This window comes from Dermochelys coriacea, chromosome 16 (genome assembly GCF_009764565.3).
Source record: "Dermochelys coriacea isolate rDerCor1 chromosome 16, rDerCor1.pri.v4, whole genome shotgun sequence".
Lineage (NCBI taxonomy): Eukaryota > Metazoa > Chordata > Testudines > Dermochelyidae > Dermochelys > Dermochelys coriacea.
In genome coordinates, this window is record NC_050083.1 from 2,841,214 (window position 1) to 2,868,459 (window position 27,246).

The window sequence follows — 27,246 nt, forward strand, 5'->3', positions numbered from 1 at the left end:
CCTGCCACCCCTGAGTGATAAGTCTCCAGGTTAGCAGTCCTCATGCTTCCTGGCATAAAGCTGACCAGACATCAGGAAGTAATATAGGAAAATACCAGGAAGAGTAATTCAGAGAAAATACCAGGAAGGTGGAGCAAAATTTGCTTTACTGAAGTGAAAGCTAGAAGGATCCCAGTCAGCAAAGAAGCCCCATTACCTTCAGTGCTTACAGTTAAGCATGTGCTTAAGTGCTGACTAGGGTTGGATTGAAGCATGTGCTGAAGTGCTTTGCTGAGTGTGGGCCTTAGGCTTGCTGGAAGTCAGCCCAGTTTCTGGCTTTGCTAGGTGAGCCCCTTTCCCCAGGTGGTCTCTCTGTCACTTGTCATTTGTAGGAAGTCAATGTCAGCTCTTCCCGGTCTTCTCGCAGTGTGCAGCAGCATGGCTCTCGCTGCTCAGCTCTCCCTCTGCACGAGGTAACTCAGGTTCTGGCTCTACCAGAGTATTGCACAGGGAGGTGCATTATGGGATGTTACCTTTGGCATGCTGGGCTGGGGAGAGGCCTGAGACACGTGACCAAGGGTTGGGAGAGCTGCCTGGATGTTCAGGGACTCCTGGACTGCACGGCTGTTCCCTTGTGCAGGTCATAGTTTGCGGGGATGGTGGAGTTTTAGTAACACAGTCCCCCGCTATGTAAACAGCCTAGAGATTTGCTTCTGGTCACTTCCAGTAAGAGAAGCAGAGTGGCTTAATAACCAACCAGCCCAGCCCTCCCCTCCCTCCGGGCCTCACCAACCACAGCCGGATTTACCAAGGTGCTTAGATGGTCTTGGGGAGAGAACATGGTGTCTGCTGCACCCATCCTGCTCCTCATGCTCCTTCTTGCTTCACTTGCTCCTGGGAAGAGACAAAGGAGGCCCCCAGCCCTGGAGAGTCACTTTGAGAAGATCAAGATACAGGAGAACTTTGACCTCCAGCAGGTGAGGGAGAGACTAGGGAACGCTGGGCATCCCAGGCACTGGCACAGCTCCCCAGGGGGTCCTCTGTCCTAGAGCTGCTCACCTGCTCCATAACTTGCCAGGCAGGTGGTTGGGTTTGCCCTTCTGCTCTGGTGCCCAGCCCGAAGAGACGGACTTGGGTGATGGCTGCTATCTTGGACAATATTCAATCAGGATTGAACCGGGGACCTCCAGAGTGAAAAGCACGAGCTGCTACAGTGAATGCTAAAGATTCTGGACTGCTTAGGAGGGCTGAAATCTCCTCTGTGGCTGTGATGCACTGGGGGTACCTCAGCAGGGTGTCAGTGAAGGGTCCCAAGGCTCCTCAAGCTGAACATGCTGAACACTCAGTGGTCTGCAGTCTCACCCAGTTTCCCCCCCATAGCCTCAGCAGAGACTCTAAGTACTCAGGGGGCCATTAGGTGTGTGTGTGTGCTGCAGGGGTCTGAGATTGGTTAGGAGGGGAGTTCACTCTGCTGCTGTTTGTGGTATGCCCATCCGCAGAGAACCCCAGCCAGGGGCCCAGTCTCCAGCACTCCTGATCCAGCCTGGTGTTTCTTAGGCGGGCAGCGGGGTGCACGTGCCCTTGAGGACAAACAGAGAAAGGACATGTGGAAAGACAGCGCTTTCCCCTGCCCCAGCTTCTGGATCTCAACAGCTAACCTGCTGCAGTCCCTAGGGAGCTCCTGTGTGATTGCTGAGGTGCCTAGAAAGCTACAGCTGGGAGATGCTATAGAAACATGGGGCCAGATCCAACCTCCCTCCACAAAGCCACAGGGAAAGGGCTTTGTGCTGGAGAGCTGTGGGTGGAGGAAGGGAATCCAAGTCCCCACAAGCTGCCCTGAGGCCACTGTGATGCCCTTATGCCAGGGGCTGGCCACCAGCCCAAGCAATAGGCTTCCCAAGCCCTGGCCACACTATATGCCTACTCCTGGGGGCATTCTGGGTCAAAAAATTAAAAATTCTGCACACACACACACACAACAACTCCCCAGGAGTAGAGAGTTAAAGAAAACCCTATGACAACCCAGTTCCTGTTTCTCTGCCCCCTTGTCCACCTCCCAGAGCCCAGCCATGCCCCCCCAAGCCAATACACCCAACCCCCTAACCCCCAGAGCCCAGCTGCAGGGCCCCCACGAACCAGATACCCATGTCTCTCCCCGCCAAAGTCCAGCCACAGCCCCCCCTTGCCCAGATATCTGCCCACCAGAGCCCAGCCATGGACCCCCCTTTGCCCAGACACCCCCACTCCCACCCAGAGGGCAACATTGATAACTGGGGCCCCAGCGCCATACTGATCAGGCCTGTCTTATCAAGCAGACTGGCCTCAAGCATAGGTTCCCCAACTTTTTTCTGCTGCACCCCCTTCTCCATGGGAGTCACAGAACAGCCTCCTCAAATCTGGGCAGAAAGTGACTCACCAAGGGGTGCAGACAGCTCACACCCAGGGCAGCAGCAGGACTTGTCTGGCTCCATCCCTGGAGGAGCCCATGGCAGCACGGTGCAGAGTGGCCTGGGGCTCCTCACCTGCCCTTCCCCCTGCCAAGAGCCTCTCACTCCCACAGGCTGCGGAGGGTTAAAATACTTGGGGCTGGGGCTGGCAGGGTATCCGGGCCAGGCCAGGGCAGCAGCAAGGAGAGTGCAGGGAATCCTGTTGCTGGGGCAGGGCTGGGCTGTACCCCTGCCCCAACTACTGGGGACTTCCAGGCCTGCGCGTTCTCCCCACTGCTGCCCTGCCCTACCTGGCTGGCCACGGCCCTGAGCCCCCCGATAACCTTATCACCCCCGGGGGGGGGGGTTTCTGCACAGGGCTAGTGGGCAAGGCACTAGTCTTTGAGACAGCAGATCCAGGTGGTAGTTCCTACTGTGCCCTGTGAGCTTAGGCAGCTCTTCTCCCTGTTTCCCTGAATGTGAGCTCTTTGAGGCAGGGACTGCCTCTCCCTGGGCGTGTACAGCCCCATGCTCAATGGGGCCTCGTCTCAGGGAGGGTATCAGCTGCTACTGTTATGTATGTGTCATAACATCAGATCTGTGCATTTAATTTCTATTTTGAGAAATAGGATAAATGTAGCTGAAATCTCACAAAATTTAACTTTTTTGCTCAGAATCTGGTCAGTTCTGTAATTTAGACACTCAAACAAAAACTGCAGCATTTCAGAGAACAGATGTAGAAATTATGGTTCAGTGTCCAGCGGCGTGTCTATGTGTTTTGATGCCAGAAGTGTCATTTCATGAGCACGTTGGAGGTGCAGGGTCAAAAAACAAAATTTGGGGGGCTGCGAAGTAGCCAGGAACAAAACTATAAATATTGTTTGCAAATGTCACCCAAAAGAATTCTGCATTTTTGCCTAACTGTAACCTGCACCCAATCCATTGCTCCTTGTGTAATTCATTTGGCAGTTGGGGAAGCAGGCACTTGTTAAGCCCATGGGGACAGCACCTCCGCCAAAACTACGGTGCCCTAAAACCGCTCCTTGTGTAAGTGTGTGGAGCTGAGCTCGGAGCCTATATGTCAGGGTCTTGCCCCGATGGATAGTCACCAATAAGCACTTTTGCCACCATCAGCCATGAGAGGGAGAGATTCCACCAGCTCAGATGCTGCAGCTCCTGCCTTTGGCTCCTCAGGATCCTTGCTTCAAGACCCAGCAGCAGCCAGAGTTTTGCCTTGCTGCGGGAGGGATGGGGCAAAGATGACTGCATTGTGCCACCCCCCTTCTCTTGTAGTTTTCAGGGAAGTGGTTCCTGGTTGGTGTGGCCTCCAAATGTGACTACCTAAGAGAATATAATCACCAGCTGGAAGCAACAACCATGGTGGTGTCTGCCTCTGAAGGAAAGTCGCTGGCCATCAGTACCTTCCGGAAACTGTAAGTGGCCCATTGAGGAACATGTGTTGGGCTGGGAGGCTGAGCTGGGATCAGACACCCTGACCTCCCATGCTGTGTGCTCTGAGCCCAGCTTGTAGGACCTGCTTTATGACCCCTGGGGCTCAGCTGCAGCCCTTCCTCACCCCAGGCGACCAGGCCTGACTCCCCGTGTGAGAGCACCAACAGCTCAGTGGTGCTGATGCCTGTCTGTGTGAGGTGCCGTGCTACCCCAGTGCCCCGTCTCCAAAGCACTGGCAGCTCCACTGCAGCTTGTTCTGCTTCCTTTGAGCAGCTTCCTTAGCACCTCCTAGTGTTCTCAAATAGGTACTGCAGTTATGCTCACCCGTTCCATTCAATTACTACAAGACAGGTGGCTACCTCCTTACCTCGCACCAGTGCCAAGGGAAAACTGTGAACTTTGCTTGAAAATAAAGCTTGTAATTAAAGCTCTTAATTCCAGTCAGCTTTTCTGAGTCTCCTGTGGGTGGCAGCGGCTCTGCAGCGAAGGGACCTCTATTGTGAAGTCAGCAGTCTGGGGGCCCCATGGCAGGGCCTGCAAACAGCTTCTGTCTGGCTCTACCCAGAAGATATTCCCGCCCAGTGTGTAGGGTTCGGCCCGCCTTTGCAGTTCCTCTGCAGGGAGCTCCTCATTCAAGGAAAAGAAGAACAAACTGGAAGGGAAGGCGGTGAGGTTGGGAAGTGTGGCCCTGATTCAGCACAGCAATTAAGCACATACTTGGCTTTAAGCAAAAGGACTCAGCCCCATTTTACAAAGCACATGCTTGACTTCAGTGGGCTCAAGCACACGTGGCTAAGAACTGGGCTTGTTCGGGGCCCACAGCAACAAAGCCCTCCATTAAGGCTGAAGGCAAGACATGGGGTCACTGCTGAGCTGGTAATGCAGAGAGTGCGTTGCAGCCCGGGAGCACTGGGCCAGTGTGTTACCTGCTGCCCACCCTGCTAAGGCAAGATTCCCCTCCACCCCACCAGGCTGCTTTGGCGTGATTAGAAATGGAGAGGAGAATCTCAGTCACTTCCCAGCCCCTTTGCCTGCAGAAAGAAAAGGAGTACTTGTGGCACCTTAGAGACTAACAAATTTATTTGAGCATAAGATTTCATGAACTACATCGGATGCATACAGTGGAAAATACAGTGGGGAGATTTATATACACACACACAGAGCTGTAGCTCACGAAAGCTTATGCTCTAATAAATTTGTTAGTCTCTAAGGTGCCACAAGTACTGCTTTTCTTTTTGTGAATACAGACTAACACGGCTGCTACTATGAAACAGAGAACATGAAACAATGGGTTTTATCATACACACTATAAAGAGAGTGATCACTTAAGATGAGCTATTACCAGCAGGAGGGGGCGTGGAGGAAGAAAACCTTTTGTGGTGATAATCAAGGTGGGCCATTTCCAGCAGTTGACAAGAACGTCTGAGGAATAGTGTGTGTGTGTGGGGGGGGGGGAATAACATGGGGAAATAGTTTTACTTTGTGTAATGACTCATCCACTCCCAGTCTCTATTCAAGCCTAAGTTAATTGTATCCAGTTTGCAAATTAATTTCAATTCAGCAGTCTCTCCTTGGAGTCTGTTTTTGAAGTTTTTTGTTGAAGAATAGTCACTCTTAGGTCTGTAATCGAGTGACCAAAGAGATTGAAGTGTTCTCCAACTGGTTTTTGAATGTTATAATTCTTGACGTCTGATTTGTGTCCATTCATTCTTTTACGTAGAGACTGTCCAGTTTGACCAATGTTCATGGCAGAGGGGCATTGCTGGCACATGATGGCATATATCACATTGGTAGATGCGCAGGTGAACGAGCCACTGATAGTGTGGCTGATGTGATTAGGCCCTATGATGGTGTCCCCTGAATAGATATGTGGACAGAGTTGGCAACGGGCTTTGTTGCAAGGATAGGTTCCTGGGTTAGTGGTTCTGTTGTGTGGTGTGTGGTTGCTGGTGAGTATTTGCCTGCAGAGAGAACCTGGAATATGAGGAGAGAGAAAAAACTATCCCTGGTAAGGGAGGAGACGCTGCAGCTTGGGGGCCTAACGATGCTACCCATGGCACACACACACGCATTCACATGAACACACATGTGTGCACAGGCACACACATTGAAAACTCAGGCCCAAAGGAGTCACCGCACTACCCTTCCCCCAAAGCCTCAGCCTACTCCTGTGTGTAGTGTGGTGATGCTGCAGGCAGGCATCTGTCCCCTTGAGGCATACACCTCAAGTACAGTCCCACTGTGATGGGATCCCTGGCTGCAGCCTGGGACTGTGGGATCGCTGTGCTCCCTGAACTCTCTCCAAGCTGGGCTGTCTCTCACACTCCTTGCTGGTGACCAGCAGCAAACCCCTCCAGGTGCTGTTATCACTCAGCACCACCGCATGTGGAGACCCCACACCCAGCTAGATTGCATGAATGCTCCCAGAGTCACTCATGAATCACACAGAGAAAGGCACCAGCCAAATCCCCCAGCTCCTAGCACTGTACCCCAGGAATATACCAGCTTGAACTGCTCAAGATGAATAGTGCAAATTTGTTAATTGGTTCCCCACTTCATCAATGGAAAGTGGACATACACCTGCCTTTGCAAAACGGAGCAGATTTGCCACACACTTCATACAGACTCACTGGTAAAGATAAACAGTTAAACAAATGTATTGACTATAAAAGATAGATTTTAAGTGATACTAAGTGATAGGCAAAAAGTCAGAGTTAGTTACCAAAAGAAATAAAATATAACCAAGCAGCCTAACCTCTCAACCCAATTAGACTGGGCAACAACTAGTTTAAGGAGTTTTTCTCACCCCACTGGTATTGCAGTCCTTAATATACAGATTTGTCCCTTAAATCTGGGCCAGTCTCCTCTGTTGCAGTCTTCAGTCTTTTTCGCAGTGCCTTTGTTGCTTGCAGCGTAGGTGGGGGCAGGAGAAAGATCAAGCCTGGGCCCCGTGTGTTCAGTTTTATACCTTCAGTCCATGTGCTTTTAGAACACAAGTCCAGGCATGTCTGGAGGGCATTGCTGAGTCTCCAGGCAAGGTTGAATAATATCCCTGGTGTAGCCTCATGCAGGTCAGTCATTGAATTGTAGCTCTTTTGCTGGACAATGGCTGCTGATGGGTTGTTTGACATCCTGCCCGGCTGTTGGTTACTTTCCTTGCTGTTGCCTCTGGAGAGCTAACATCTGCCTGATTCCCCAACTTACAGCATGTTTTAGTGACCACCATACAACACAATCTCATAACTCCATATGCATTAATGATACACATCTATGGATAGATAAATGACTTTCAGCAGATCATAACCTTTCCCCTGATACCTTACAAGGCATGCTTTAGACGTAAGATCACGATTATATACAGATGAGGAATATGGGGGGGTTAGAGGGTGCTCCCCCAAGATACAGAATGTCATACCCACTCACAGGCCTTGCAGGCTGATTCTCTTCAGTGCTTTGGCTGGGGGTGGGGAGGGGGATTGCTCATTATTTCCTGGCCACGTTCCCTTTCATAGTGTCCCCAAACGTGCCTTTCTCTGACCTTTCCCTTTTTTTTGCGTGAGCGCACAGGGCACTGCCTCCGGGCACTTTCTGGCTCATCTTTGGTTCGGAGCTGGCAAGTGAGCCAGAGGTCAGGCAGTGCCTGGCTATACATGTGGTCACTTCTTTCCCTGGGATGTTTGATGTAATGTGATAAAAACAATTGCTAAAATCCTGGGCCCACTGAGGTCAATGAAAAAACCATTGACTTCAGTGAGCCCAGAACTTCACCCAAAAGCCTATACTCCCTAGTGACCCTGACCTCAGTGGGAGTTTAGCTTGGAACTCACTACCATGTAGCTGTGGATATTAATTTAGAGCCAGCTAGTGTATGACTTGCTAGGCCCTGAAACAGGTCTCTGTGGATGAGGGGAAAGCAGTGGACGTATTATTCCTTGACTTTAGCAAAGCTTTTGATATGGTCTCCCACAGTATTCTTGCCAGCAAGTTAAAGAAGTATGGGCTGGATGAATGGACTATAAGGTAGATAGAAAGCTGGCTAGATTGTTGGGCTCAATGGGTAGTGATCAATGACTCCATGTCTAGTTGGCAGCCAGTATCAAGCGAAGTGCCCCAAGGGTCAGTCCTGGGGCCGGTTTTGTTCAATATCTTCATTAATGATCTGGAGAATGGTGTGGATTGCACCCTCAGCAAGTTTGCAGATGACACTAAACTGGGAGGAGTGGTAGATATGCTGGATGATAGGGATAGGATACAGAGGGACCTAGACAAATTAGAGGATTGGGACAAAAGAAATCTGATGAGGTTCAACAAGGACAAGTGCAAAGTCTTGCACTTAGGATGGAAGAATCCCATGCACTGCTACAGGAACCGAATGGCTAGGCACCAGTTCTGCAGAAAAGGACCTAAGGGTTACAGTAGACGAGAAGCTGGATATGGGTCAACAGTGTGCCCTTGTTGCCAAGAAGGCTAATGGCATTTTGGGCTGTATAAATAGGAGCATTGCCAGCAGATGGAGGGACATGATCATTCCCCTCTATTTGGCATTGGTGAGGCCTCATCTGGACTACTGTGTCCAGTTTTGGGCCCCACACTAGAAGAAGGATGTGGAAAAATTGGAAAGCGTCCAGCGGAGGGCAACAAAAATGATTAGGAGACTAGAACACATGACTTCTGAGGAGAGGCTGAGGGAACTGGGATTGATTAGTTTGCGGAAGAGACGAATGGGGGGGGATTTGATAGCTGCTTTCAACTACCTGAAAGGGGGTTCCAAAGAGGATGGATCTAGACTGTTCTCAGTGGTAGCAGATGACAGAACGAGGAGCAATGGTCTCAAGTTGCAGTGGGGGAGCTCTAGGCTGGATATTAGGAAACACTATTTCAGTAGGAGGGTGGTGAAGCACTGGAATGGGTTATCTAAGGAGGTGGTGGAATCTCCATCCTTAGAAATTTTTAAGGCCCGGCTTGACAAAGCCCTGGCTGGGATGATTGAGTTGGGGATTGGTCCTGCTTTGAGCAGGGGGTTGGACTAGATGACCTCCTGAGGTCCCTTCCAACCCTGAGATACTATGATTCTATGACTCTCTTCGCCTAAACTGTCACCAGACACCTAGCCCAGCCCCCTTCCCCATCCCATAAGGGGTGTCAAAATGATGGCTGCTTCAGAAACCCACATTTCTTGGCACTTTCAGTTCTATTGTTTAAATGAAGGCTGTCCACAGTGTGTGGGTAATGCTGGCAGGTAGGTAATACCACCTCACTGCCATCTAGCACTTGTCATCCATGGAGCTCAAAGCGCTTTCCAAAGAAGGTCAGTATCATTATCCCCATTGTACAGATGGGGGAAACTGAGGCACAGAGTGGGAAAGTGAGTTGCCCAGAGTCACACAACAGGCCAGCAGCAGACCCCAGGTCTCCTGAGTCCCAGCCCAGTGCTCTACGCACTTAGAAAGGAGGAACGTAACAATGTTTCATATTAACACTTCATTGCACAGCTGCCTCCATAGTCCCTGAGGCCCTTTCGCAAAGTGGGGGAGGCTTATCAGCCTCTGTTTACAGATCAGGCACACATCCTCACTTTGGGTGAGATTTAGGTGTCTGATATTAGATACCTGGGTGTCTAAAGCTGGGCACCCAGGATGGAGGGAACTAACTTAGAGGCCAGTGTGGCCAGATTTCAGAACTCAGGGCCAGAGTTTTCAAGTGCTCAGCCCCCAGCAGCTCCCACTATGACAGACGCATTTTCCAAAGAGCTCAGCACCCAGATGAAACTCTGGCCCTATGTAACTTACCCAAGCTCCCACAGTGCTGAGTCAATATTAGAACACAGACCTTGCCCCCTGCATTGACTCTCCCTGTAACACGTTTTGAGCGTGTAAAAGTAACACCAGCAAATGAGTAATACGTAAACCAGGGTAATAAAGAAAACAGCAGCATGGTGCAGCCACGAGAGTGGAATGCATCACATCTGAAACCTTTGCTCTTTGATAGGTCCTTGCCAAGCGGTGGCTTTTCTCTGGCTGGGTCAGAGGAATCTAACACACATGCTGTCTTTCTCCCTTTACATGCACAGAGATGGAGTATGCTGGGAGATTAAGCAGCAATACCACTCCACCAAGGCCAAGGGGCAATTCCTCCTGAAAGGTGAGTGAGGAGCTGGGGTTGGAAGAGGCAAGGCATGTGCTGGTTGAGCTCCCAGATCTGCCTGTTATTAGCATGGCAGGAAATATGGAGGCTAGCGAGCATGGGGCAATTCTGCTTCGCCAAGCTGTTGTTTGCCCTTCTATTGATGTTTGTTCCCATAGGGACTCCAGCTGATGATCAGGGCATAGCTTGTGGATGGAGAGGCCCGTGTTAATTCTCTGGCCCCCATCAGCATAGTATGTGAACATCTCACAATCTGTAATGGAAAAGACAAGGAGGTAGCTTGTATTAGAACCTAAGAATGGCCATACTGGGTCAGACCAGTGGTCCATCTAACCCAGTATCCTGTCTTTCGACAATGGCCCATGCCAGGAGCTTCAGAGGAAATGAACAGAACAATCATTGAGTCGTCCTGTCGTCCCCTCCCAGCTTCTGGCAGTCAGAGGCTTAAGGACAGCCACAACATGGAGTTTTGTCCCTGACCATCTTGGCTAATAGCCACTGATGACCATATCCTCCATCTACTGATGGGCCTATCCGGACAAGCTTTCGAGCTCCACAGAGCTCTTCTTGTGAAGCTTGCAAGCTTGTCCCTTCCACCACCAGATGCTAGTTCAATAAATCACCTCCACAACCTTGTCTCTCTCATACACTGGGACCAACACAGCTACAACAACTCTGCAACAGTTCTTCATGTATTTCTCCTCACATATCCCTGGGAGGCAGGGCTGGGCTATTACCCCATTGTACAGATGGGGAACTGAGGCACAGTCAGGCTAAGGACCAGGGTTTTAAAGTACTTGGGCCCCTAACTTGTATTGTGCAAGGGCACCCATAAAGCACAGGGTGGGGTGGGGCCTCAACGCCAGGTGTCCTGAGTCCTAAGCACATGCCGTAACCACTGAACCACCCTTTCTCTCCCTGGCCAGCCTTTCTTGTCTAGCTAGTGTCACTGCAGTTAGTACAGAGTCTAGCACAATGGTGCCCTGGTCCCTGGTCCCTGCACAGGGTCCCTACACACTACCATGAGACCAATCCATAATTCGCTATCCCATGGCTTTGGCTCCTAGGCCGTGGCAGCAACGTGGATGTGGTGGTGGGGGAGACAGACTACAACAGCTATGCCATCCTGTACTACCAGAAGCTCCGGAAGATCTCCATCAAGCTCTATGGTGGGTGTGCAGGCTCATGGCCTTGCCATTAGCTTCCCTGGGGAATTGCCTCCCCATGGTGGGGCACTGAGGCACAGTGGGGCAGGCTGTCAGACTGGGGGGAATGTTTGGACCCAGCAGGCACTAGTGGCCCTCATTGGGTAGGGCCCAGACAAGCTGCCCCAAGTTTTGTTTGCTTACAGGTTAGATTGGGGTGACTTTGCTCAGCACCCCATCTTGTGTCATAGGGCATTTCCTCCAGGCTGCTCCCTCCTAGTTCAGGGCTATAGCCATGGGGTCCAGAACCAGCACTGTTCGTGCTCCAGCTGCTCCCCGCACATAGGGGTGGCACTGTGCCGGAGGGGTAGGGCTCTGCTGTGAGACGATGTGATGGCAGTGGGGCTTTGGGGCTGATTCTATTTCACGTGGCAGCAATACTTCCTGGAGGCTGCAAATGTCTTGGTTTGAGGCTGGGCTCAATTGTGCAGTAGGAATCACACTTGCTCATGTGAGGGCTGAATTTGGTCTGGTGGCTCCAGACACTGGATGGAAGATCACTAGCCTAGGGCTAGAGCTGGGCTTGAAATGCTTTTCCTGCCCCACAAACATGTTTGAAATGTTGAAAAATGGCCCCATCCAGAACAGAGATAAAAAATGGAAATCTCGAAAATGTTCACAAACTAAACATCAGAAAAAAATGTCGACTGCATCAATCAAAATGTTTCATTTAAATTTTGACTATTTAAAATGTGGGTTTCTTTAGTATAAGTAGATTATACCTCTAAATGTAGAGTTGCTTTGAAACAGAGAAACTGGAATGTTTTCTTTAGAAAATATCAAAATGAAACATTTCAACAATTTAAAAAAAAATTTCTTAGTGGAAATATTTGTCAAAATTGCCCCTTTCCCTGGGAAAATTTCGCTTTCAACAAATTGGCATTTCTGACAAGAAACATTCCATGGAATGGTTCCTGACCCACTCTCCACAGTCACTGGTGTCCTGGGGCCAAACACAGTGCCTGCCATTGGATTCTCTTTATTTCACCCCTCCCAAAGGACGCAGCATCCGGGTCAGTGACGCCATCATGGGTAAATTCGAGCAGCGCATCACAGAGATGAACATGAACGAGGACTTCACCTACTACTTCCCCACTTATGGTGAGTCCTGGTCGTCACACTACTCAGTGCAATGGGGGGGTTTCGTCTTCCTCTGCAGCCTGGGGCACAGGCAATGGTCCCTCTAATGTTTATATCCATGTGTGGAAAGAATTTTGTTATGTGCACTGATATGGAGATGATGTATGGTGGGAGTGGGGCCGAGGGGTTGGGAGTGTGGGAGGGGGCTCAGGGATGGGGCAGAGGATTGCGATGCGGGCAGGGGAGAGGGCTTTGGCTGGGGGTGCAGGCTCTGGGGTGGGGCCAGGGATGAGGGGGTTGGGTAGCGAGATGCCCTGGGACTGTGATGGGGAGAGAGGACTCCCCCCCAGCCCTTTCTCGCCACAGCAGCCTGGGGCTGGGGTAGAGAGTTTCTCCCCGCCATGGCAGATCGCGGGAAGTGATTATTCCCCTCTATTTGGCACTGGTGAGGCCACATCCTGGAGTATTGCATCCAGTTTAGGTCCCCCCCACTACAGAAGGGATGTGGACAAATTGGAGAGAGTCCAGCAGAAGGCAATGAAAATGATTAGGGGGCTGGGGCACATGACTTGCGAGGAGAGGCTGAGGGAACTGGGGTTGTTTAGTCTGCAGAAGAGAAGAGTGAGGGGGGGATTTGATAGCTGTTTTCAACTACCTGAAGGGGGATTCCAAAGAGGATGGAGCTTGGCTGTTCTCAGTGGTAGCAGATGACAATACAAGGAGCAATGGTCTCAAGTTGCAGTGGGGGAGGTCTAGGTTGGACATTAGGAAACACTATTTCACTAGGAGGGTGGTGAAGCACTGGAATGCGTTACCTAGGGAGGTGGTGGAATCACCATCCTTAGAAGTTTTTAAGGTCAGGCTTGACAAAGCCCTGGCTGGGATGATTTAGTTGGGGATTGGTCCTGTTTTGAGCAGGGGGTGGGACTAGATGATCTCCTGAGGTCTCTTCCAACCCTGAGATTCTATGAGAGGTGCCTCTCCCTGGCCGAGGCAGCTCCAGGGCTGGATGAGAGGCACCTCTCCCCGCTATGCATCTGCACGGCCCTTGATAGCTTGCTGCGCGGCCGCGCAGCTTAGAAGGAACTTAGGGCATGGGTCATAGGCGCCAACTTCCCCTTTACCCGGAAGGTGCTCAACCCCGCTTCCACCCAGGCCCCACCCCCACGCCACCCCTTCCTGCCCCTGCTCCGTCCCCGCTCCACCCCACTACACTCCTTCCCCCAAGCCCCCGCCCCACCTCTTTCCACCCCTGCTCCCCCGCCCTACCTCTTCCCCACCTCGTTCTTCCCTCTCTCCTGATCACCCCCATCCTTGCTCCTCCCCCTCTCTCCTGAAACCAACCTGCACTGCACACTGTGAAACAGCTCTTCACGGTGGGCAGGAGGCGCTAGGAGGGAGGGGGGGAGTGATCAGCAGGGCCACCAGCAGGGGAGAGGTGCTGGGGGGCGTGTGGGAGAGGGGGGAGCTTGGCAGCCAGTCGGTGCTGAGCACCTGCTAATTTTTCTCCGTGGGTGCTCCTGGAGCACCCACAGAGTCGGCACCTATGGCATGAGTGATTTGCTGCTTTAAACTAGAGGTTCTGGGCCTAGTACAGGAGTGGGTGGGTGAGGTTCTGTGGCCTGTGATGAGCGGTGGGTCAGACTAGATGATCACAAGGATGATCCCTTCTGGCCTTAGTCTGTGAGTCTATGAAGATGGGCTTGAGGACCCATCTTAGCTTAGCTTGGCCACCTGCAGTCTGGGAGTCATCAAAGCCCAGAAACACCCTGTAAAGCATTATTACTGTAGCACCCAAAGGCCCTGGTGAGGGTCATGCTGGACCTGGCCAAACAGAAGGTTGCCAGAGCTCAGAGTCTAAAGCAGTGCAGGCTCTGTGGGGCACTGTGTAGACTCAGATGGGGTGGGGGGCACTGGGGAACTTGTCGTTGCTGGTGGGCATCTTTCCAGACAGAAGCAGAAGGAGGTTGTGGCAGGACAGCTGGTCAGGGAGTTGGGACGCCGATTTTAGGAGGTGTTGGTAAAGCTGAGCCCCCAAGCTCCCATGGCCCTGAGCTACTGTGCCCTTTTAGGATGTGCTCGAGGCCTGCATGGGGCAGCACAATGATTTCTTAGCAGCAGCAGGTGAGCAGGCCCAGAGGCTGCTGCGAGCGGTTGTGAGAGGTGTGGGCTAAGGAGCCCTGACCCACTAGTGCAGAGGTGGGCAGGAAACAGCAGGATTTGCTCCAGCCTGGGAATTCCCGGGGAGAGGAGCTACTGAGTGTGCCCGAGTTGTAAGGGGTGTGTGCCCATGAGCTAGGGACAACTCATTGGCACTTTGCCTTGTGGTCTATATCAGTTGACCCGTGGTCTCTTGACATGAAAGCCCAGTGTGCCCCTCACATCCATGGGCCAGGTGTAAATGGGTGTAGCTGGTATCCATTCGCTTCAATACAGCGATGCCAGTTCACATCAGCGCAAGGCGTGGGGCAGTGGACCTGCCCTGTGCTTTGGGGACAGGTGGGGTGCTAGACACTGACATGTGGCCTTTGTTGCAGGGTTCTGTGAGTCCACAGATCAATTTCATCTGCTCGATGGTGAGTTACAACCCCCCAAGACCCGGCCGGCAGGACAAGTGCCCCCCACGTCCCCCATCAGCCTGCAAGGCCTAGCGGGTGGGATAGGATTGTGCAGCCCCAACTCAGCAGGGAGAGCAGAGGGAAGGAAGTGGAAAAGTCTCCTTCCTGTCACCTAATGCCAGCCTCAGGCAGCTCCCCCATGGACCACAAACTGGTGTCTGAGTGGACTCCCTGGGGTGGGGGGATGGGGTGAGATGTGGGGGGGGCCAGTCTCCTCTGTTGGAGTCTTCAGTCTTCAGAATGTCCTTGTTGCTTGCAGCATAAGTTGGCAGGGCCGTCCTTACCCATACGCAAACTACGCAGCTGCACAGGGCACCAGGAAATTTGGAGCACTAAATTGCCCCAAATTTCCTGGTGCCCTACGTAGCTGTGTGCTGCTCCAGTGGCCAGCCTGATCCCCTGGCTGGCTGAGCCCACCAGGAAAGCTGCCCCTGCTCCTGCCGCACCCCCGCCCTGCCTCTTCCCACCCCTGCTCCTCTCCAGCCCCCGGGGGACTGCAGCAGGAGTCGGGCGCAACCTGCAAACAATGGGCAGCAGGAAGTGGAGCAACCCGGCCCCAACCTGCTCCGCCAGCTCGTGCTGGGGGGGGGTGGTTCCCCCATGCCCCTAAGCCTGCTCCTGCCTCCGATAGAGTGCAGCACAGAGGCCTGAGGATGCCCCCCTGCAGAGGCCTGGGGCCAGCCCCCTTCCCCCCCGCAGGGGGGCTGTGTAGGGGACCACAATATCTAGGGACAGCCCTGTAAGTTGGGGGCAGGAGAAAGACCCAGCAGTGGGCCCCTGTGTTCTGTTTTACATCCTTAGTCCATGTGCTTGGAGAACACAAGTCCAGGCACGTCTGGGGGGCGTTGCTGAGTCCCAAGGTGAAGCAACACACACACACCTCTTCCCTTGTCATTGACCCTGGAGAGCTAGTATCTGGGTGCTTCCCAAACCACAGCATGTTTTAGTGACAACCATACAACACAGTTCATATAATTTCATATGCATTGATGATACACAGATTTAGATAGAACAATGGCATTCAGCAGATACCTGATACCTTACATGGCATGCTTTATATGCAAGATCACAATTATGTATAAATGAGGACTATGGGGGTTACAGGACTCTCCCCCAAGCAGGGCCGGCCTTCGGCATACGCAGCATATATGGCTGCAGAGGGCATCCGAAAATCTGGGGCCCCATTCCCCTCACTGGCCATGGCTGGAATCCTCCCTTCTCCGGCCCCTGCCCCGCACGAGGCCGGCGGGCTTCTCCCCTGCTCCCTCCCTCGCTCCTCAGCGGCCCAGCCCCGGCCTCGGCCCACCGCGCCTGGAGGAGTCCGCCCTGGACCCTGCCTGCCTGCGCCGCTGGGTCTCTGGCAGGACTGGCGCTGCCAGGACAGGAGGAGCAAAACTTCCATGTTAGGCAGGGGGAGACTTAAAGTGACAGTGCGCTCACTGTCTCTCACACTTCCCTAACACACACACACTCTGTCTCTCTCACACAGACTGGCTCTCACACCCACATACAAGAGTCACAGTCCCCCAATACACTTTGTCACACACACACAGTCTCACACTCCCCAACACACTGTCTGTCTGTCTCTCTCTCTCACACACACACACACACGCACACACACATTATTTTTGATGTTATTACTGCTTGGTATTTCCTGCCAAAATGCTGTGGTGAGCCAGGTGGCAAGGGGCTGCAGGAGGGACGTGGGCTGTGGCAAGATGCAGCCGCCATGTGACAGCGCGAAGCCGGCCTTGAGCCTCTACCGCAGCATCTGCTGCCTATGAAGCTCCGTGTGTGTCAGCAATGGCAGAGGTGGGGGGGTTGGGGATCCGTGGGCGGGGGTGGTAGCTGTGCCCCCTCGACACACTGGGGTCAGCGGCGCCGGCTGGGGACAGCCTTCAGTGGAGCATAGGGGCACCAGTTTAATAATAGTGCATAAGGCCCCATAAATCCTAAGGGCGACCCTGCCCCCAAGATATAGAATGTCACAGAGGGCTCCCTGGGGCATGGGGGACAGGGTCAGAAGGGGTGGGGCTCCTTGGTGTGTGAGGGATGGGATCAGATGAGGGGGCTCCCTGGGGCATGGGGGACAGGGTCAGAAGGGGTGGGGCTCCTTGGTGTGTGAGGGATGGGATCAGATGAGGGGGCTCCCTGGGGCATGGGGGACAGGGTCAGAAGGGGTGGGGCTCCTTGGGGTGTAAGGGATGGGACCAGATGAGGGGGCTCCCTGGGGCATGGGGGACAGGGTCAGAAGGGGTGGGGCTCCTTGGTGTGTGAGGGATGGGATCAGATGAGGGGGCTCCCTGGGGCATGGGGGACAGGGTCAGAAGGGGTGGGGCTCCTTGGGGTGTAAGGGATGGGACCAGATGAGGGGGCTCCCTGGGGCATGGGGGACAGGGTCAGAAGGGGTGGGGCTCCTTGGGGTGTAAGGGATGGGACCAGATGAGGGGGCTCCCTGGGGCATGGGGGACAGGGTCAAAAGGGGTAGAACTCCTTGGGGTATGGGGAATGGGGTCAGATGGGGAGGCTCTCTGGAGCGTGGAGGACAGGGTCAGAAGAGGTGGGGCTCCTTGGAGTATGGGGGACAGGATCACATGAGATGGGGGCTCCCTGGCAGGGGGGAAACAGGGTCCGTTTCAGGGCAGGGGGCTCATACCCCTCTCATTAATGTTTTGGGATAAGGAGGCATTTCTCCAGTCCCCATCATTGGCTCTGAAGGACGTCTCTTATCTCATCAGAGGAAAACTGACTGAAGGGCAGTGGAAGGTGGCTGCAGCCCTTGGCAGTGCCCAGGTGGTGCCCCTCCCCTCAGCCCCTCTCTATTTGCTTTCCAGAAACGAAGATTTAGGTGAAGAGGGAAATGCCAGAGACTGCGGGAGCCAACCAGCCATGTCTGCAGGCATACTGAGCGCAGGGGCCTGGCCATGGGAGCTGCCAGTGAATTCTGTGGCCCAGTTATTCAGCCAGTGCTGGGAAGCTCCAGGTGGACGCTGGGCCAAGGGAGTGATGAAGGGGTGGGATTGGGGTCTCCTCTGTAGCCCTAACCCTAGTGTTTGTTCACTCCCAGCCCTTGCTCCCCCTCACTCCCCGCCCTTGCTCCCCCTCACTCCCCAGGCTCATGTCTCTTCCACATGATACTACCACACAAAGGCGGATTTGGGTTTTGTGGGGTCCTGCGCTAGAGCAGTGGGGCCCGCTCCCCATCCCTTCCTCCTGCAGTCCTCCCCAACCCCTTCCGTGCTCCTGCCAAGGAGTGGGATTGGGGTGCGGCCAGCAAGAGCACCAGGCAGGCAGAGCGGGTCAGGGCACAAGGGCACCCATTTTTCTGGGGACCCCATATTGGCCAGGGCCCCTGGGCATGGGCCCCATTGGCCCAGTGGCTAATCAATCATTGCCCCCATGCTCTCCTGCGGGATCCCCTGCCCAGCTGCACCTCACTGCTACTGCCTCGCTCCTCTTACCTGATTCGGTGCTTGCTCTTGTTGCTGTCCCCAGAGGGGCTGTGGGCCCCCATGAGGAAGCCCTGCTCTCCTTACACTGTTGCAGTATGGCCGTGTAACCCTTCAGCTTCCACCTCCTGTGCACTGCCCCTGTCAATTGCCTGGCTGTGCCCATTGTGCTGGGCTCAGTGCAGACTGGCATGGTGCAGATGCCCAGTTCGCGCTCTCTCTCTGGAATCCACAATAAACGCTGGTCAGGCTGGGGAGGCCCCTGTGCTCCTTGCAGATGGGAAAAGGACACAAGTGTGCCAGGAGGGTTGGGCAGGTGGGATTCTCCCCTGCAGGGGCCCCATACAGTTCCAGCCCCTGTGGTGAGAGTTATTCCTGCTGCCCCAGCAGGACATTCCTTGCAGGAGCATTGTGCCATTCAGTGCCATTCACCCTGTGGGGCAGGAGGCATGAGCAAGTCTGCAGCCCTTCAGCAACCCGGTTTGCTGGCGGTGCCTCCATTGCCCCTTGCCCTATTGGCTGGGTGGGTCCCAGCCCCGGCCATGTCCCCTTATCACTGCTTCGGTCCCTGAACATGGCTGATCTGCGGCACCCTGCACTTCCCCTGCAACGCCTTGAACAGCTGATCTGGGGAAGAGCCGGGTTTTGGGGACACACGTCCATTCAGCCAGAGTCCCACGTGGGGTTAAATGCCAAGGGGCTGAAGCTGAAAGGAGAAACCCCATGGCATCAGGGCCCCGCTCAACCACCCAGCTGGGCCTCTGTGCGCTGCACAGACCCGTCTACCACTCTGACCCCTGCTGCCACTTAGATCAGAGCATCCGGAGCGACCCCAGGCATGTAACTGGTACCCTGTACCCACGGCTGCAGTGCTGGCCACGTGCAACCCCCTCCCCTGGTGGCAGCCCCCTTCACCGTGCTGCCAACCAGGTGCAGCCCCTTGCACTGTGGGTGCTAGCCATGTGCAGCCCCCCCCCCCCCCGCATGATGCTGGCCATGTGCAGCCCCCTCCCCTGAAGTGCCACAGTCCCCTGCTCCATGGCTCCAGCCATATGCAGCCCTTCCGCCACTGTACTGGATCCACAGAGGTGCCAGTCCCATGGGGCATCTCCTGCAGACATGCAGCAAGTTGTTCTGTGCCTCTCCATAGCAGCACCAGCTGCTTTGGGCAGTACCAGCCATGCACCACATCCTCTGCAGAGACACCAGCCACCTGCAGGGCAAGCTGAGAAGACCCAGCATTGCACGTGGAGGCACTAGCCCTATTCAGCATGACAGTGCCACTCACTTCCTGCCCCCCTGCACACAACTTGGCGCCATCCCTGTGTCCCTTGTCGCCAGCCCTAAGTTACAGCTCATCCAGTGATGGATTCCAGTCCCAGATGCTCACCCACATACCTGCCACTGTGCCCTTCTAGTCCAGCCCTTTCTCCTCCTCCCCAAAGAGACAGCGGAATCACTTGACTGTGCTAGTTTGACCCGAAGTCCCAGAATTCCAATGGTTTTCTGAAGGTATCCCACAATACACTATGAGAAGAATCCCAGAGTAATAGCGCCCATCAGTGGGACAATGCACCTTGCGACACATGCCCAGAATGCTGTGAGCTGATGCAGGGAGAGATGGGTCAAGGCTGGCTGCATGGCCCCTCTTCTTTTGGATTAGTTATTCTGCAAAAGTCCATATGATCATCTGCAAAACCCTCCCCATGTGGACAAGCCACAGCTCAGTGAGCCCAGGAGCATGCACTGAACAGAACCCAAATCTCCCACCCATTGGTCCCATTTACTGTGTCACAGGACCCAGCTATGATATGACAGCACCGCAACATGGTTACACATGCTCCAGTCCTGCAGGGCAGATGCAACCAAAGCACGTTGGAACCGTGTTCCCCAATTGTGCTGTTGTTATTTACTGATTCATACTAGCTCCCCTATGTGCCAGGGGCTTCCCAAACACCTCGGGCTGGCCACGCGCCGAGGAAGGGGATGGGGGAGAGCGAGAGGACACACCAGTATGCATCATTCCCCACAGAGCTGGCTCTGTAAGAGGGATAGAGACCTTGGGGTTGAGGAATATACCTGCTTAGCAAGGCTGAGCCATGTTTGATGTGTGCTGTGTCGGGAGCTCATCCCGTGCAGCCTGGGCTGGGATGTTTCCAGGCCAGGCAGAGTGGTGACTGGCAGGAATGTTCAGGAGGGAGAGAAGCCCCTGCATGAGCCCCGTGCTTTTGCTGAGTGGACACAGGGATTGACAGGACCCTGCTGGGAGGGTAGGCTTGTAGTTTGCAGAGAGGCCCAGGGGGAGCAGTACTGTTTTCGCCCACGCCCAACCACTGGGGTTTTGCAATCTTGTCTGAAATTCCTAACACATGTTGTTTATCGGGGGAGCTTATGTAAGGCAACCCCACTGACCCTTCCACTGTGTTCTCTGCTCATTGTTCCTGCTTCCCATGTGCCATGCAGTCACATGCAGCTGGCAGCTGGCAGTAACTCCTGGGCATCCCACTGCTCCAGCCATGGTAGAGCCTGGGACTGGTGTCCTGCTGGGCACCACTGTCCCGCAGTAGCAGAAGGATCACTGCGAGGCAGAGGCACCTATGTCTTGTCGACACCCTTTGGAGAGTCAAGATGCTAGCCCTGGTGTCCTGGCCCAAACCCCACAAATCCTCCCCCCTGCAGTTTCAGACAGTTATGACTTGCTTCGTTTTATGTCCTAAATGTGCATCATGTTGCTGTGCCCTGTTAAACAGCTGCCATGCTCTTCCCCAGAGGTGGCTGTAGTTCAGTGATTTTAGTCTGGGTACTTTGGACTCCTTTGTGATGAAATGTGCTGTAGACATGAATGTCAATCTCATTATTTAACCCCCCCTCACTCTCATGATATGTGTAATGTCAATCTCATTATTTAACCCCCCCCCCCCCTTGATGCCAAAGCAACAAGCCTTCAACAACTGGATTCAAAACCACTGAGAGCTCTGAGGGGCTCAGCCTAGAACCCCAGTACTTCTGCCCCTCACCCACAGACCCCTGTTGCTTAAGCTAATAGAAATCCTTTTTTATTAGCAGTGCTAATTTCAGGTCCCTTAGCCTATCTGTCTCAGCCCAGCCAGTGAAAAGCAACATCACATCTGATTCACGTGCTCATGAAGCCAAATACATGGTGCTGCAGTGGAACAGAGATTTCAGTCTGATTGCTGCTTTCACACCTTCTGAAATCAATGACATTTCATGGGAGTAAATGACACCAGAAGCTAGCCAGCAAGTGCAAGGTCAGGAGTAGGTGTGTCAGTTTCCAGAGGCCATCTGTACTTAGAATCATCACTGCTGGGATCCTGTCCTGGGTCTGCCCCAGACCTCTTGGTGACTTGGGGCAAGTCCTATCCCCGCTCTGCACCTCCAGTCCCCACCAGTGAGCTGGGGATAACAATCCCACCCTTTGTTTTGTCTAGTTAGTCAGTAAATGCTTCAGGGCAGGGCTTGTCTCTCACTCTGTTCCCATACAGCCCCAACTGCAGTGGGGCCTCTGACACAGCGGCAATGGGTGCAATGTGGCTAATACTTCCCCCCTCGTGGGGCTTTGAGAGTGAAGTCAGGAATGTATATGCTTCCAGACGCTATTCCAGTGGCCAGGATGGAGGCCATGGGAATAGATGCAGCTGGCTTGTGATGCCTGTCTCTATGGACGGGTTTTTCCAGTCCAGTGGGATACTGGGTGGGGAAAGGCTGCGACCCCAGCCCCGCTCTGTCCCCACCTCCACAGGACTCCTCCACCCTGCCTGGCTTCCGTGTTGTTTTAATAAAGGATAAAGCCCCCTCTTTCTGCAGGAGAAACCGGCCGCAGCTGGACATGGGGAATGTGTGCAGGGAGCCTGGGGCAGAAAAAGCAGCTGTTACGAAAGCAGGCACCTTACATAAAATTCCCTTGGCAGGGAAGGACCTGTGGGGAGAGGCTGGGCTTGGGAGCTGGGAGCATGCTGGTGAGGAAGCCCCAGCCAGGGCAGGGCAGGGCTCTAGCAGGGTTCTTTGTCTATAGCATTTGCAGAGCCCCTGTTCCTGGTGTGCTGATGCACTAGTATTCAGGAAAGTCCCTGTGTTAAAAACATGTTGCACATTCACAGCCCTTCCCCTGCAAGGATCTCAAAGTGCTTCACAAATACAAATGCATTAACCCCCACACTTCTCTGGCAGAACCTGTTTGCTACAGAAGGGGAAACTGAGGCACAGGCCTTGCTGAAGGTCAGAAAGTCAGCTAGCAGCAAAACTGGGATTAGAATCCAGGAGCCCTGACTCCCAGCATTGTGCATTAGCCTAAAGGCTCTCTGTCTTCTCTTTATGAAGAGGGCTGCTCCATAGCACCTCTTAAGCTGGCAAAAGGCCAGGGGCTTTATTATCCATATGAGAAAAGGTGGAAGCTGGCCACAGAGAGGTGGCTTGACTAACTGAGGGGCACCTAGCCAACCTAGGAACAGAAGCCAGGCCTCAGGACTGCCAGGCTGAGGCCCGACTCACTGGAACACGTTGCCCCTCCTTTGGGGGCTCATCATCTCTCTCCAGTTTAGCAATGAGGTGAGCAAACCCAGACACCCTTGCTCATCCAGGGAGCAGGCCTATGGGTGGGGGGGTCTCTTTGGGAGGTTTCCACTCACTGCCCTGATCTTCATGGGCTTTTGTCCCTTTCCCTCCAGGCCTCATGTCATGCTGTCTTCATTCAGCACTCCTTCTGCCTCAGCTCCCTGCATGGAGAGAGCTCCTGCTCCCGGTGACACTGTACCAAACCCAGCTGGTGCCCAGAGCAGAACTGGATTGGGAATGGGAGGAGTAGGAATAGAGAGGCCAGGCAGGGCTTTGCCTAGGGTTTCCAGATCTTACAGATAAAGTAATCCCAATGTAGGAGTGATTAGCATGTGGCTGGTTTACAGGGTGACGTCCAGAGATAAGGGCAGGCAATGGGCTGTGAGCTACAGTGCTGTCCTTGAGATCGAAATCTTTGACTGCTTATAACTCCTGGATGTATACAGCTCAGTGGATACAAGCCAAGACCACATCCCTTCTCTAGCTGCTGCACAATGGGCTGATGGTAGCTCATTGCTTGAATTAGTGCTTTTGTTTCTACTGATACAATTTAGTGAAGACACGGAATTTCACCAAAGCCCAGATCCTTTCTCTCTGCCATGCAAGCTCAGACTGCCAGAGCCTTTGTAAAGAGCAGGGCAGCTCAGCTGACAAACAGGACAAAGGAGTTTATAGATGAGGAGACACTGACAACCTTGGGATTGTTAGTATTCAGAGCAGACAACCGAGAATTGTCCTCACTCAAATCCTTTAACTAGCAAAGGCAGCTAATCAGTTAGAGGTCACGGGACAGGAGGCCAGAGCTAGGGGGGCATACATTAATAGTTAAAACTTCCCATGCAGGAGGCGTTGTTTGACAGAGATTGGTGACTAGGTGGGGTGCAGGTCCCCCAAAATCATGAGATTTTAAAACCAGTCACTGTTGGGTTCTCTTTATTCCTATTCTGCTTCCTGAGCCTTTTGGCAGTGGCGGGGCGTCACATTTTCAAGCTTTTCTCCACAACCACAAGAGCAAGAAACTGCCATGTTGGTTTTTTTAACTGAAAGCTGAGATTCAAACCTAGTCCCACAACTCCAGAAGCTGGGGCTTTAGGAAACCCCCAAATATCATAAGAGCTCAGCCTGGGCTGACCGAGCCAAGCAGGATCACTGCTTTTAGCAAACATGGGAGGCTTCTGTAGAAATGAGCACGTGAACAGAATGTTAACCAGTTTAGGTTGAAATTCACCCCAGTGCACAATGCTACATGTTCCATGAAAGCCCGGTGTGAAGGCAATGAGGAGGTAGGGGCAGGCTTGGTTTGGGTGCTCTGTACCAGGGGAATCGTTTCCTTTGTACTTTGGATTTGTTGCCACTAATCACAAGGGGAAGGCATGCTTTGCCAATCATGCTTTTCTCTTGTTGCTTGGTTATGTGCATATTTGTACAGCGAGGCCAGAGCATCGCTCTGCAGCACACAGCAAGGTTAGAAGGTCAGAAAAAAAAAAAAAACCCTCCAACACACTGAACCATGCTGTAGGACTTGAGGTAAAAATAGACACTTCAGAAGGTAGCAGCAAAGGCCTTTGGCCAATGAAGCATATAGGGAAAGGCACAGAAAAGTGTGCAAAGAAACATAAAAAATGTAGGTGTAAAGGCACCTCCCAGGCCAGGTTCACGGAAAGCGAAATACCCTGGGGCTCCATGTCTGGGAGAGGAAATGGCTTGTGTCTGTTGTCGGAGGCATGAGTAACTTTCTGCATTAGGTAGGTTTGTGGGAGTGGGGATAAGACCTGTAGGGCTCTGGCTCCACTGAAGTTAATGTGAGTTTGGCCAGGATTTTACCTCTAGAATTTATTCTGCTATTCCTGCAAAAGACACGGAAGAAGTAAACTCTTTGTCCCCAAGAACTGTGGTGAGATGTACCATACAAAATCTGCCCACGTCACCCCACAAAACAGCTGGGCGAGGCTATGCAAGCCTCTGAGGGTCTGTGCACTGCCATGGCTGGCTGTGCCAGCTGAATCAGGCTCACGGGCTGTTTCACTGTGAGGTAGACATTTGGTCTCCTGCTGGAGCTCAGGCTCTGAAATCCTGCGAGGTGGGAGGGTCCCAGAGCTCAGGCGGGACCTACCCTGCAAATGAAACAGCCCCACAGTCCAAGTCAGCTGGCCTGGGTCAGCCCTGGGTTTTTAATTGCAGTGCAGACACACCCTTTCGGAAGTATCTCAGAAATGCACAGAAACCAGTCTCATTACTGCATTTGCATTGGGGGCCCCTAAGAGCTCTGTGGATGAGCACAAGTTGGTGCATGTTAGCGTTACAGGCAGGATGGAGAGCTGGTACTCACTTTGCTGATTGTTGGCTTGGGATCTAGGGCAGCCAATGGAATCATCCAGGGAATAAGAACAGCTTTTGGAGCAGTTGGGATCAAGGCTGAAGAGCTCAAGTCAAACCTGGCTGGGCCAGATTTCTATGGAGCTGCAATGAGCATGGGTTGTGCAGGCCATGCTTAGATACAACCCTCCTCACATTACTGCTATGCATCACATCAGTGGCAGCCACAAACTAGCTCTTCTGGATTGTGGGAAGGATCCTTGCCAGCATAAACGCCAACCACCCATTTATTTCAACAGACACTTTCAAGTGTTGCTAATTGATCCCGTAAGGTTCTGAGCACCTGAGCCACCCCAATGACTTCAAGGGGCTGGGCATATGCTGTACTGCTTTGCTGGGCCAGCAAGCCCTAGCAGGCTATTCCTGACTGGGGTCCAGACACAGAACACATCTTCGGACATGGTCACAGGGAGCACTCAACAAAGAGAGCAGGTAGCATAGACCTTGTGGATCACAGGAAGGGAATGCCAGGCCTAGCTTTCTGCCATGAACTTTGTGCTGTATGTTGCTCTGGGGCTGCCACGAGTTTGTTTTCTCTGCATGTTGAAATGCAGTGGAGTCTGTCTGATTGCCAGGGCACTGCATGCTGGGGGGCCGTGGAACGCAAATCGAAAAGTGATTTTTGCAAAAAGAAAGTTTTCTCTGGTATCAGAGAAGGACAATGGAGGGAATGACCCAGGGGTCTATGCCAGCTATGAGGTGTATTAGCGACAGGAAAATTTAATTAGGCAATGTCTACAGTACACAGCTTTTAGCGACATGGCTTTGTCACTACAGTTGTGCCGCTAAAAGTCGTGCCGTATAGCCGCTGTTTGTTGACTCTTCTGCCGACAACAAACTTCCACCCCCAACGAGCGGCCTTTGTGTTGCTGGCAGGAGAGCGCTCCCGCTGACAGTGTGCTATTCACAGTGGCACTTGTCACAGCAAAACTTTTGTCTTTCAGGGGAGGGGTTAATATTCAATTGCCAATGTAGACACAGCTTTACTTGCAAACCTGTGGCTGGTAGACAGGAGACTGTCACACGGCATTTAGAAGACTTTTCCAATCCTGGGGCTTGGATTCTGACATAAGTTGAACCATATGATCCAGCTTTAAAGAGCCCCTGGACCTGAGACATGCAGCCTGTCAGGGAGAGGCACACAATCTGTGCTCTCTCTCTACTGGGTGTTTTGTTTTTCTCCTGTCTTGCTTTTCTTCATGTGCCAGTATATTTATGTTTGTATCTGTAATTTTCACTCCATGCATCTGATGAAGTGGGTTTTTACCCACAAAAGCTTATGCCCAAATAAATCTGTTAGTCTTTAAGGTGCCACAGGACTCCTCGTTGTTTTTGTGGAGACAGACACACGGCTACCCCTCTGGTACTTGTCTTGCTTTTGTTTTTTCCTGAATCTATGGCCAAACCATTCAAAGGGTGAGTACACCAGTTGCTCTGTGCATGTGGGGAAAGGTGGCAAATCCTTTGCCTGGGTCAGGCTGGACCCATCTGCTCCCCCAGCCCCACTCTCCCTTAGGAATAGATTTGGCGGCGGTGTTCTTGCTCATCTGTTAGTTGCAGTTTACATCTTTTCATTCTCTACCAGCTGAAGCCAAATTCTCTGCTGTTCCTGGGAGCTGGGAGGGTTGCAAAACTGGGTAGGAGCCACTGTGAGCTGTAGCTCACGAAAGCTTATGCTCTAATAAATTTGTTAGTCTCTAAGGTGCCACAAGTACTCCTTTTCTTTTTGTTTCTATTGTGAGAGTTTTTGGCATTGGGAAGCAAACAGCTAAAGTCAACAGCAGGGAGCAGTTTGTGGGTACCCAGCCCCCAGCCTGCCCTTTGCATTTCAGAGTCTGCTGCTCACTGGCTCACTCCCTCTTGCATAACCCAGCTCAGCAGGGGAGTGATGAGGGCTGGCATTTGCTAGTGTTATGTTTTCCCACCCTGGGATGTCAGCTGCCTC

General features: G+C 52.9%; 1 protein-coding gene across 1 annotated transcript; it reads left to right on the forward strand.

The window, feature by feature from the left end:
* The first annotated feature begins 64 nt into the window (after positions 1-64).
* C8G (complement C8 gamma chain) lies at positions 65-19,151 on the forward strand. Its single transcript, XM_038374873.2, has 7 exons — positions 65-956; positions 3,699-3,838; positions 9,928-9,998; positions 11,069-11,170; positions 12,206-12,307; positions 14,824-14,862; positions 17,739-19,151. Exons 1-7 carry the CDS (start codon positions 819-821, stop codon positions 17,750-17,752), a joined length of 606 nt encoding a protein of 201 aa, XP_038230801.1. The 5' UTR covers positions 65-818; the 3' UTR covers positions 17,753-19,151.
* Positions 19,152-27,246: the final 8,095 nt, after the last annotated feature.

What these genes read in the sequence shown, in the direction of transcription:
- C8G (XM_038374873.2), top strand. Translation starts at nt 819, where the DNA reads ATGGTGTCTGCTGCACCCATCCTGCTCCTCATGCTCCTTCTTGCTTCA. An exon ending in AGAACTTTGACCTCCAGCAG is followed by an intron (nt 957 to 3,698) that starts GTGAGGGAGAGA and finishes CTTCTCTTGTAG; the next exon opens with TTTTCAGGGAAGTGGTTCCT. An exon ending in GGGGCAATTCCTCCTGAAAG is followed by an intron (nt 9,999 to 11,068) that starts GTGAGTGAGGAG and finishes TTTGGCTCCTAG; the next exon opens with GCCGTGGCAGCAACGTGGAT.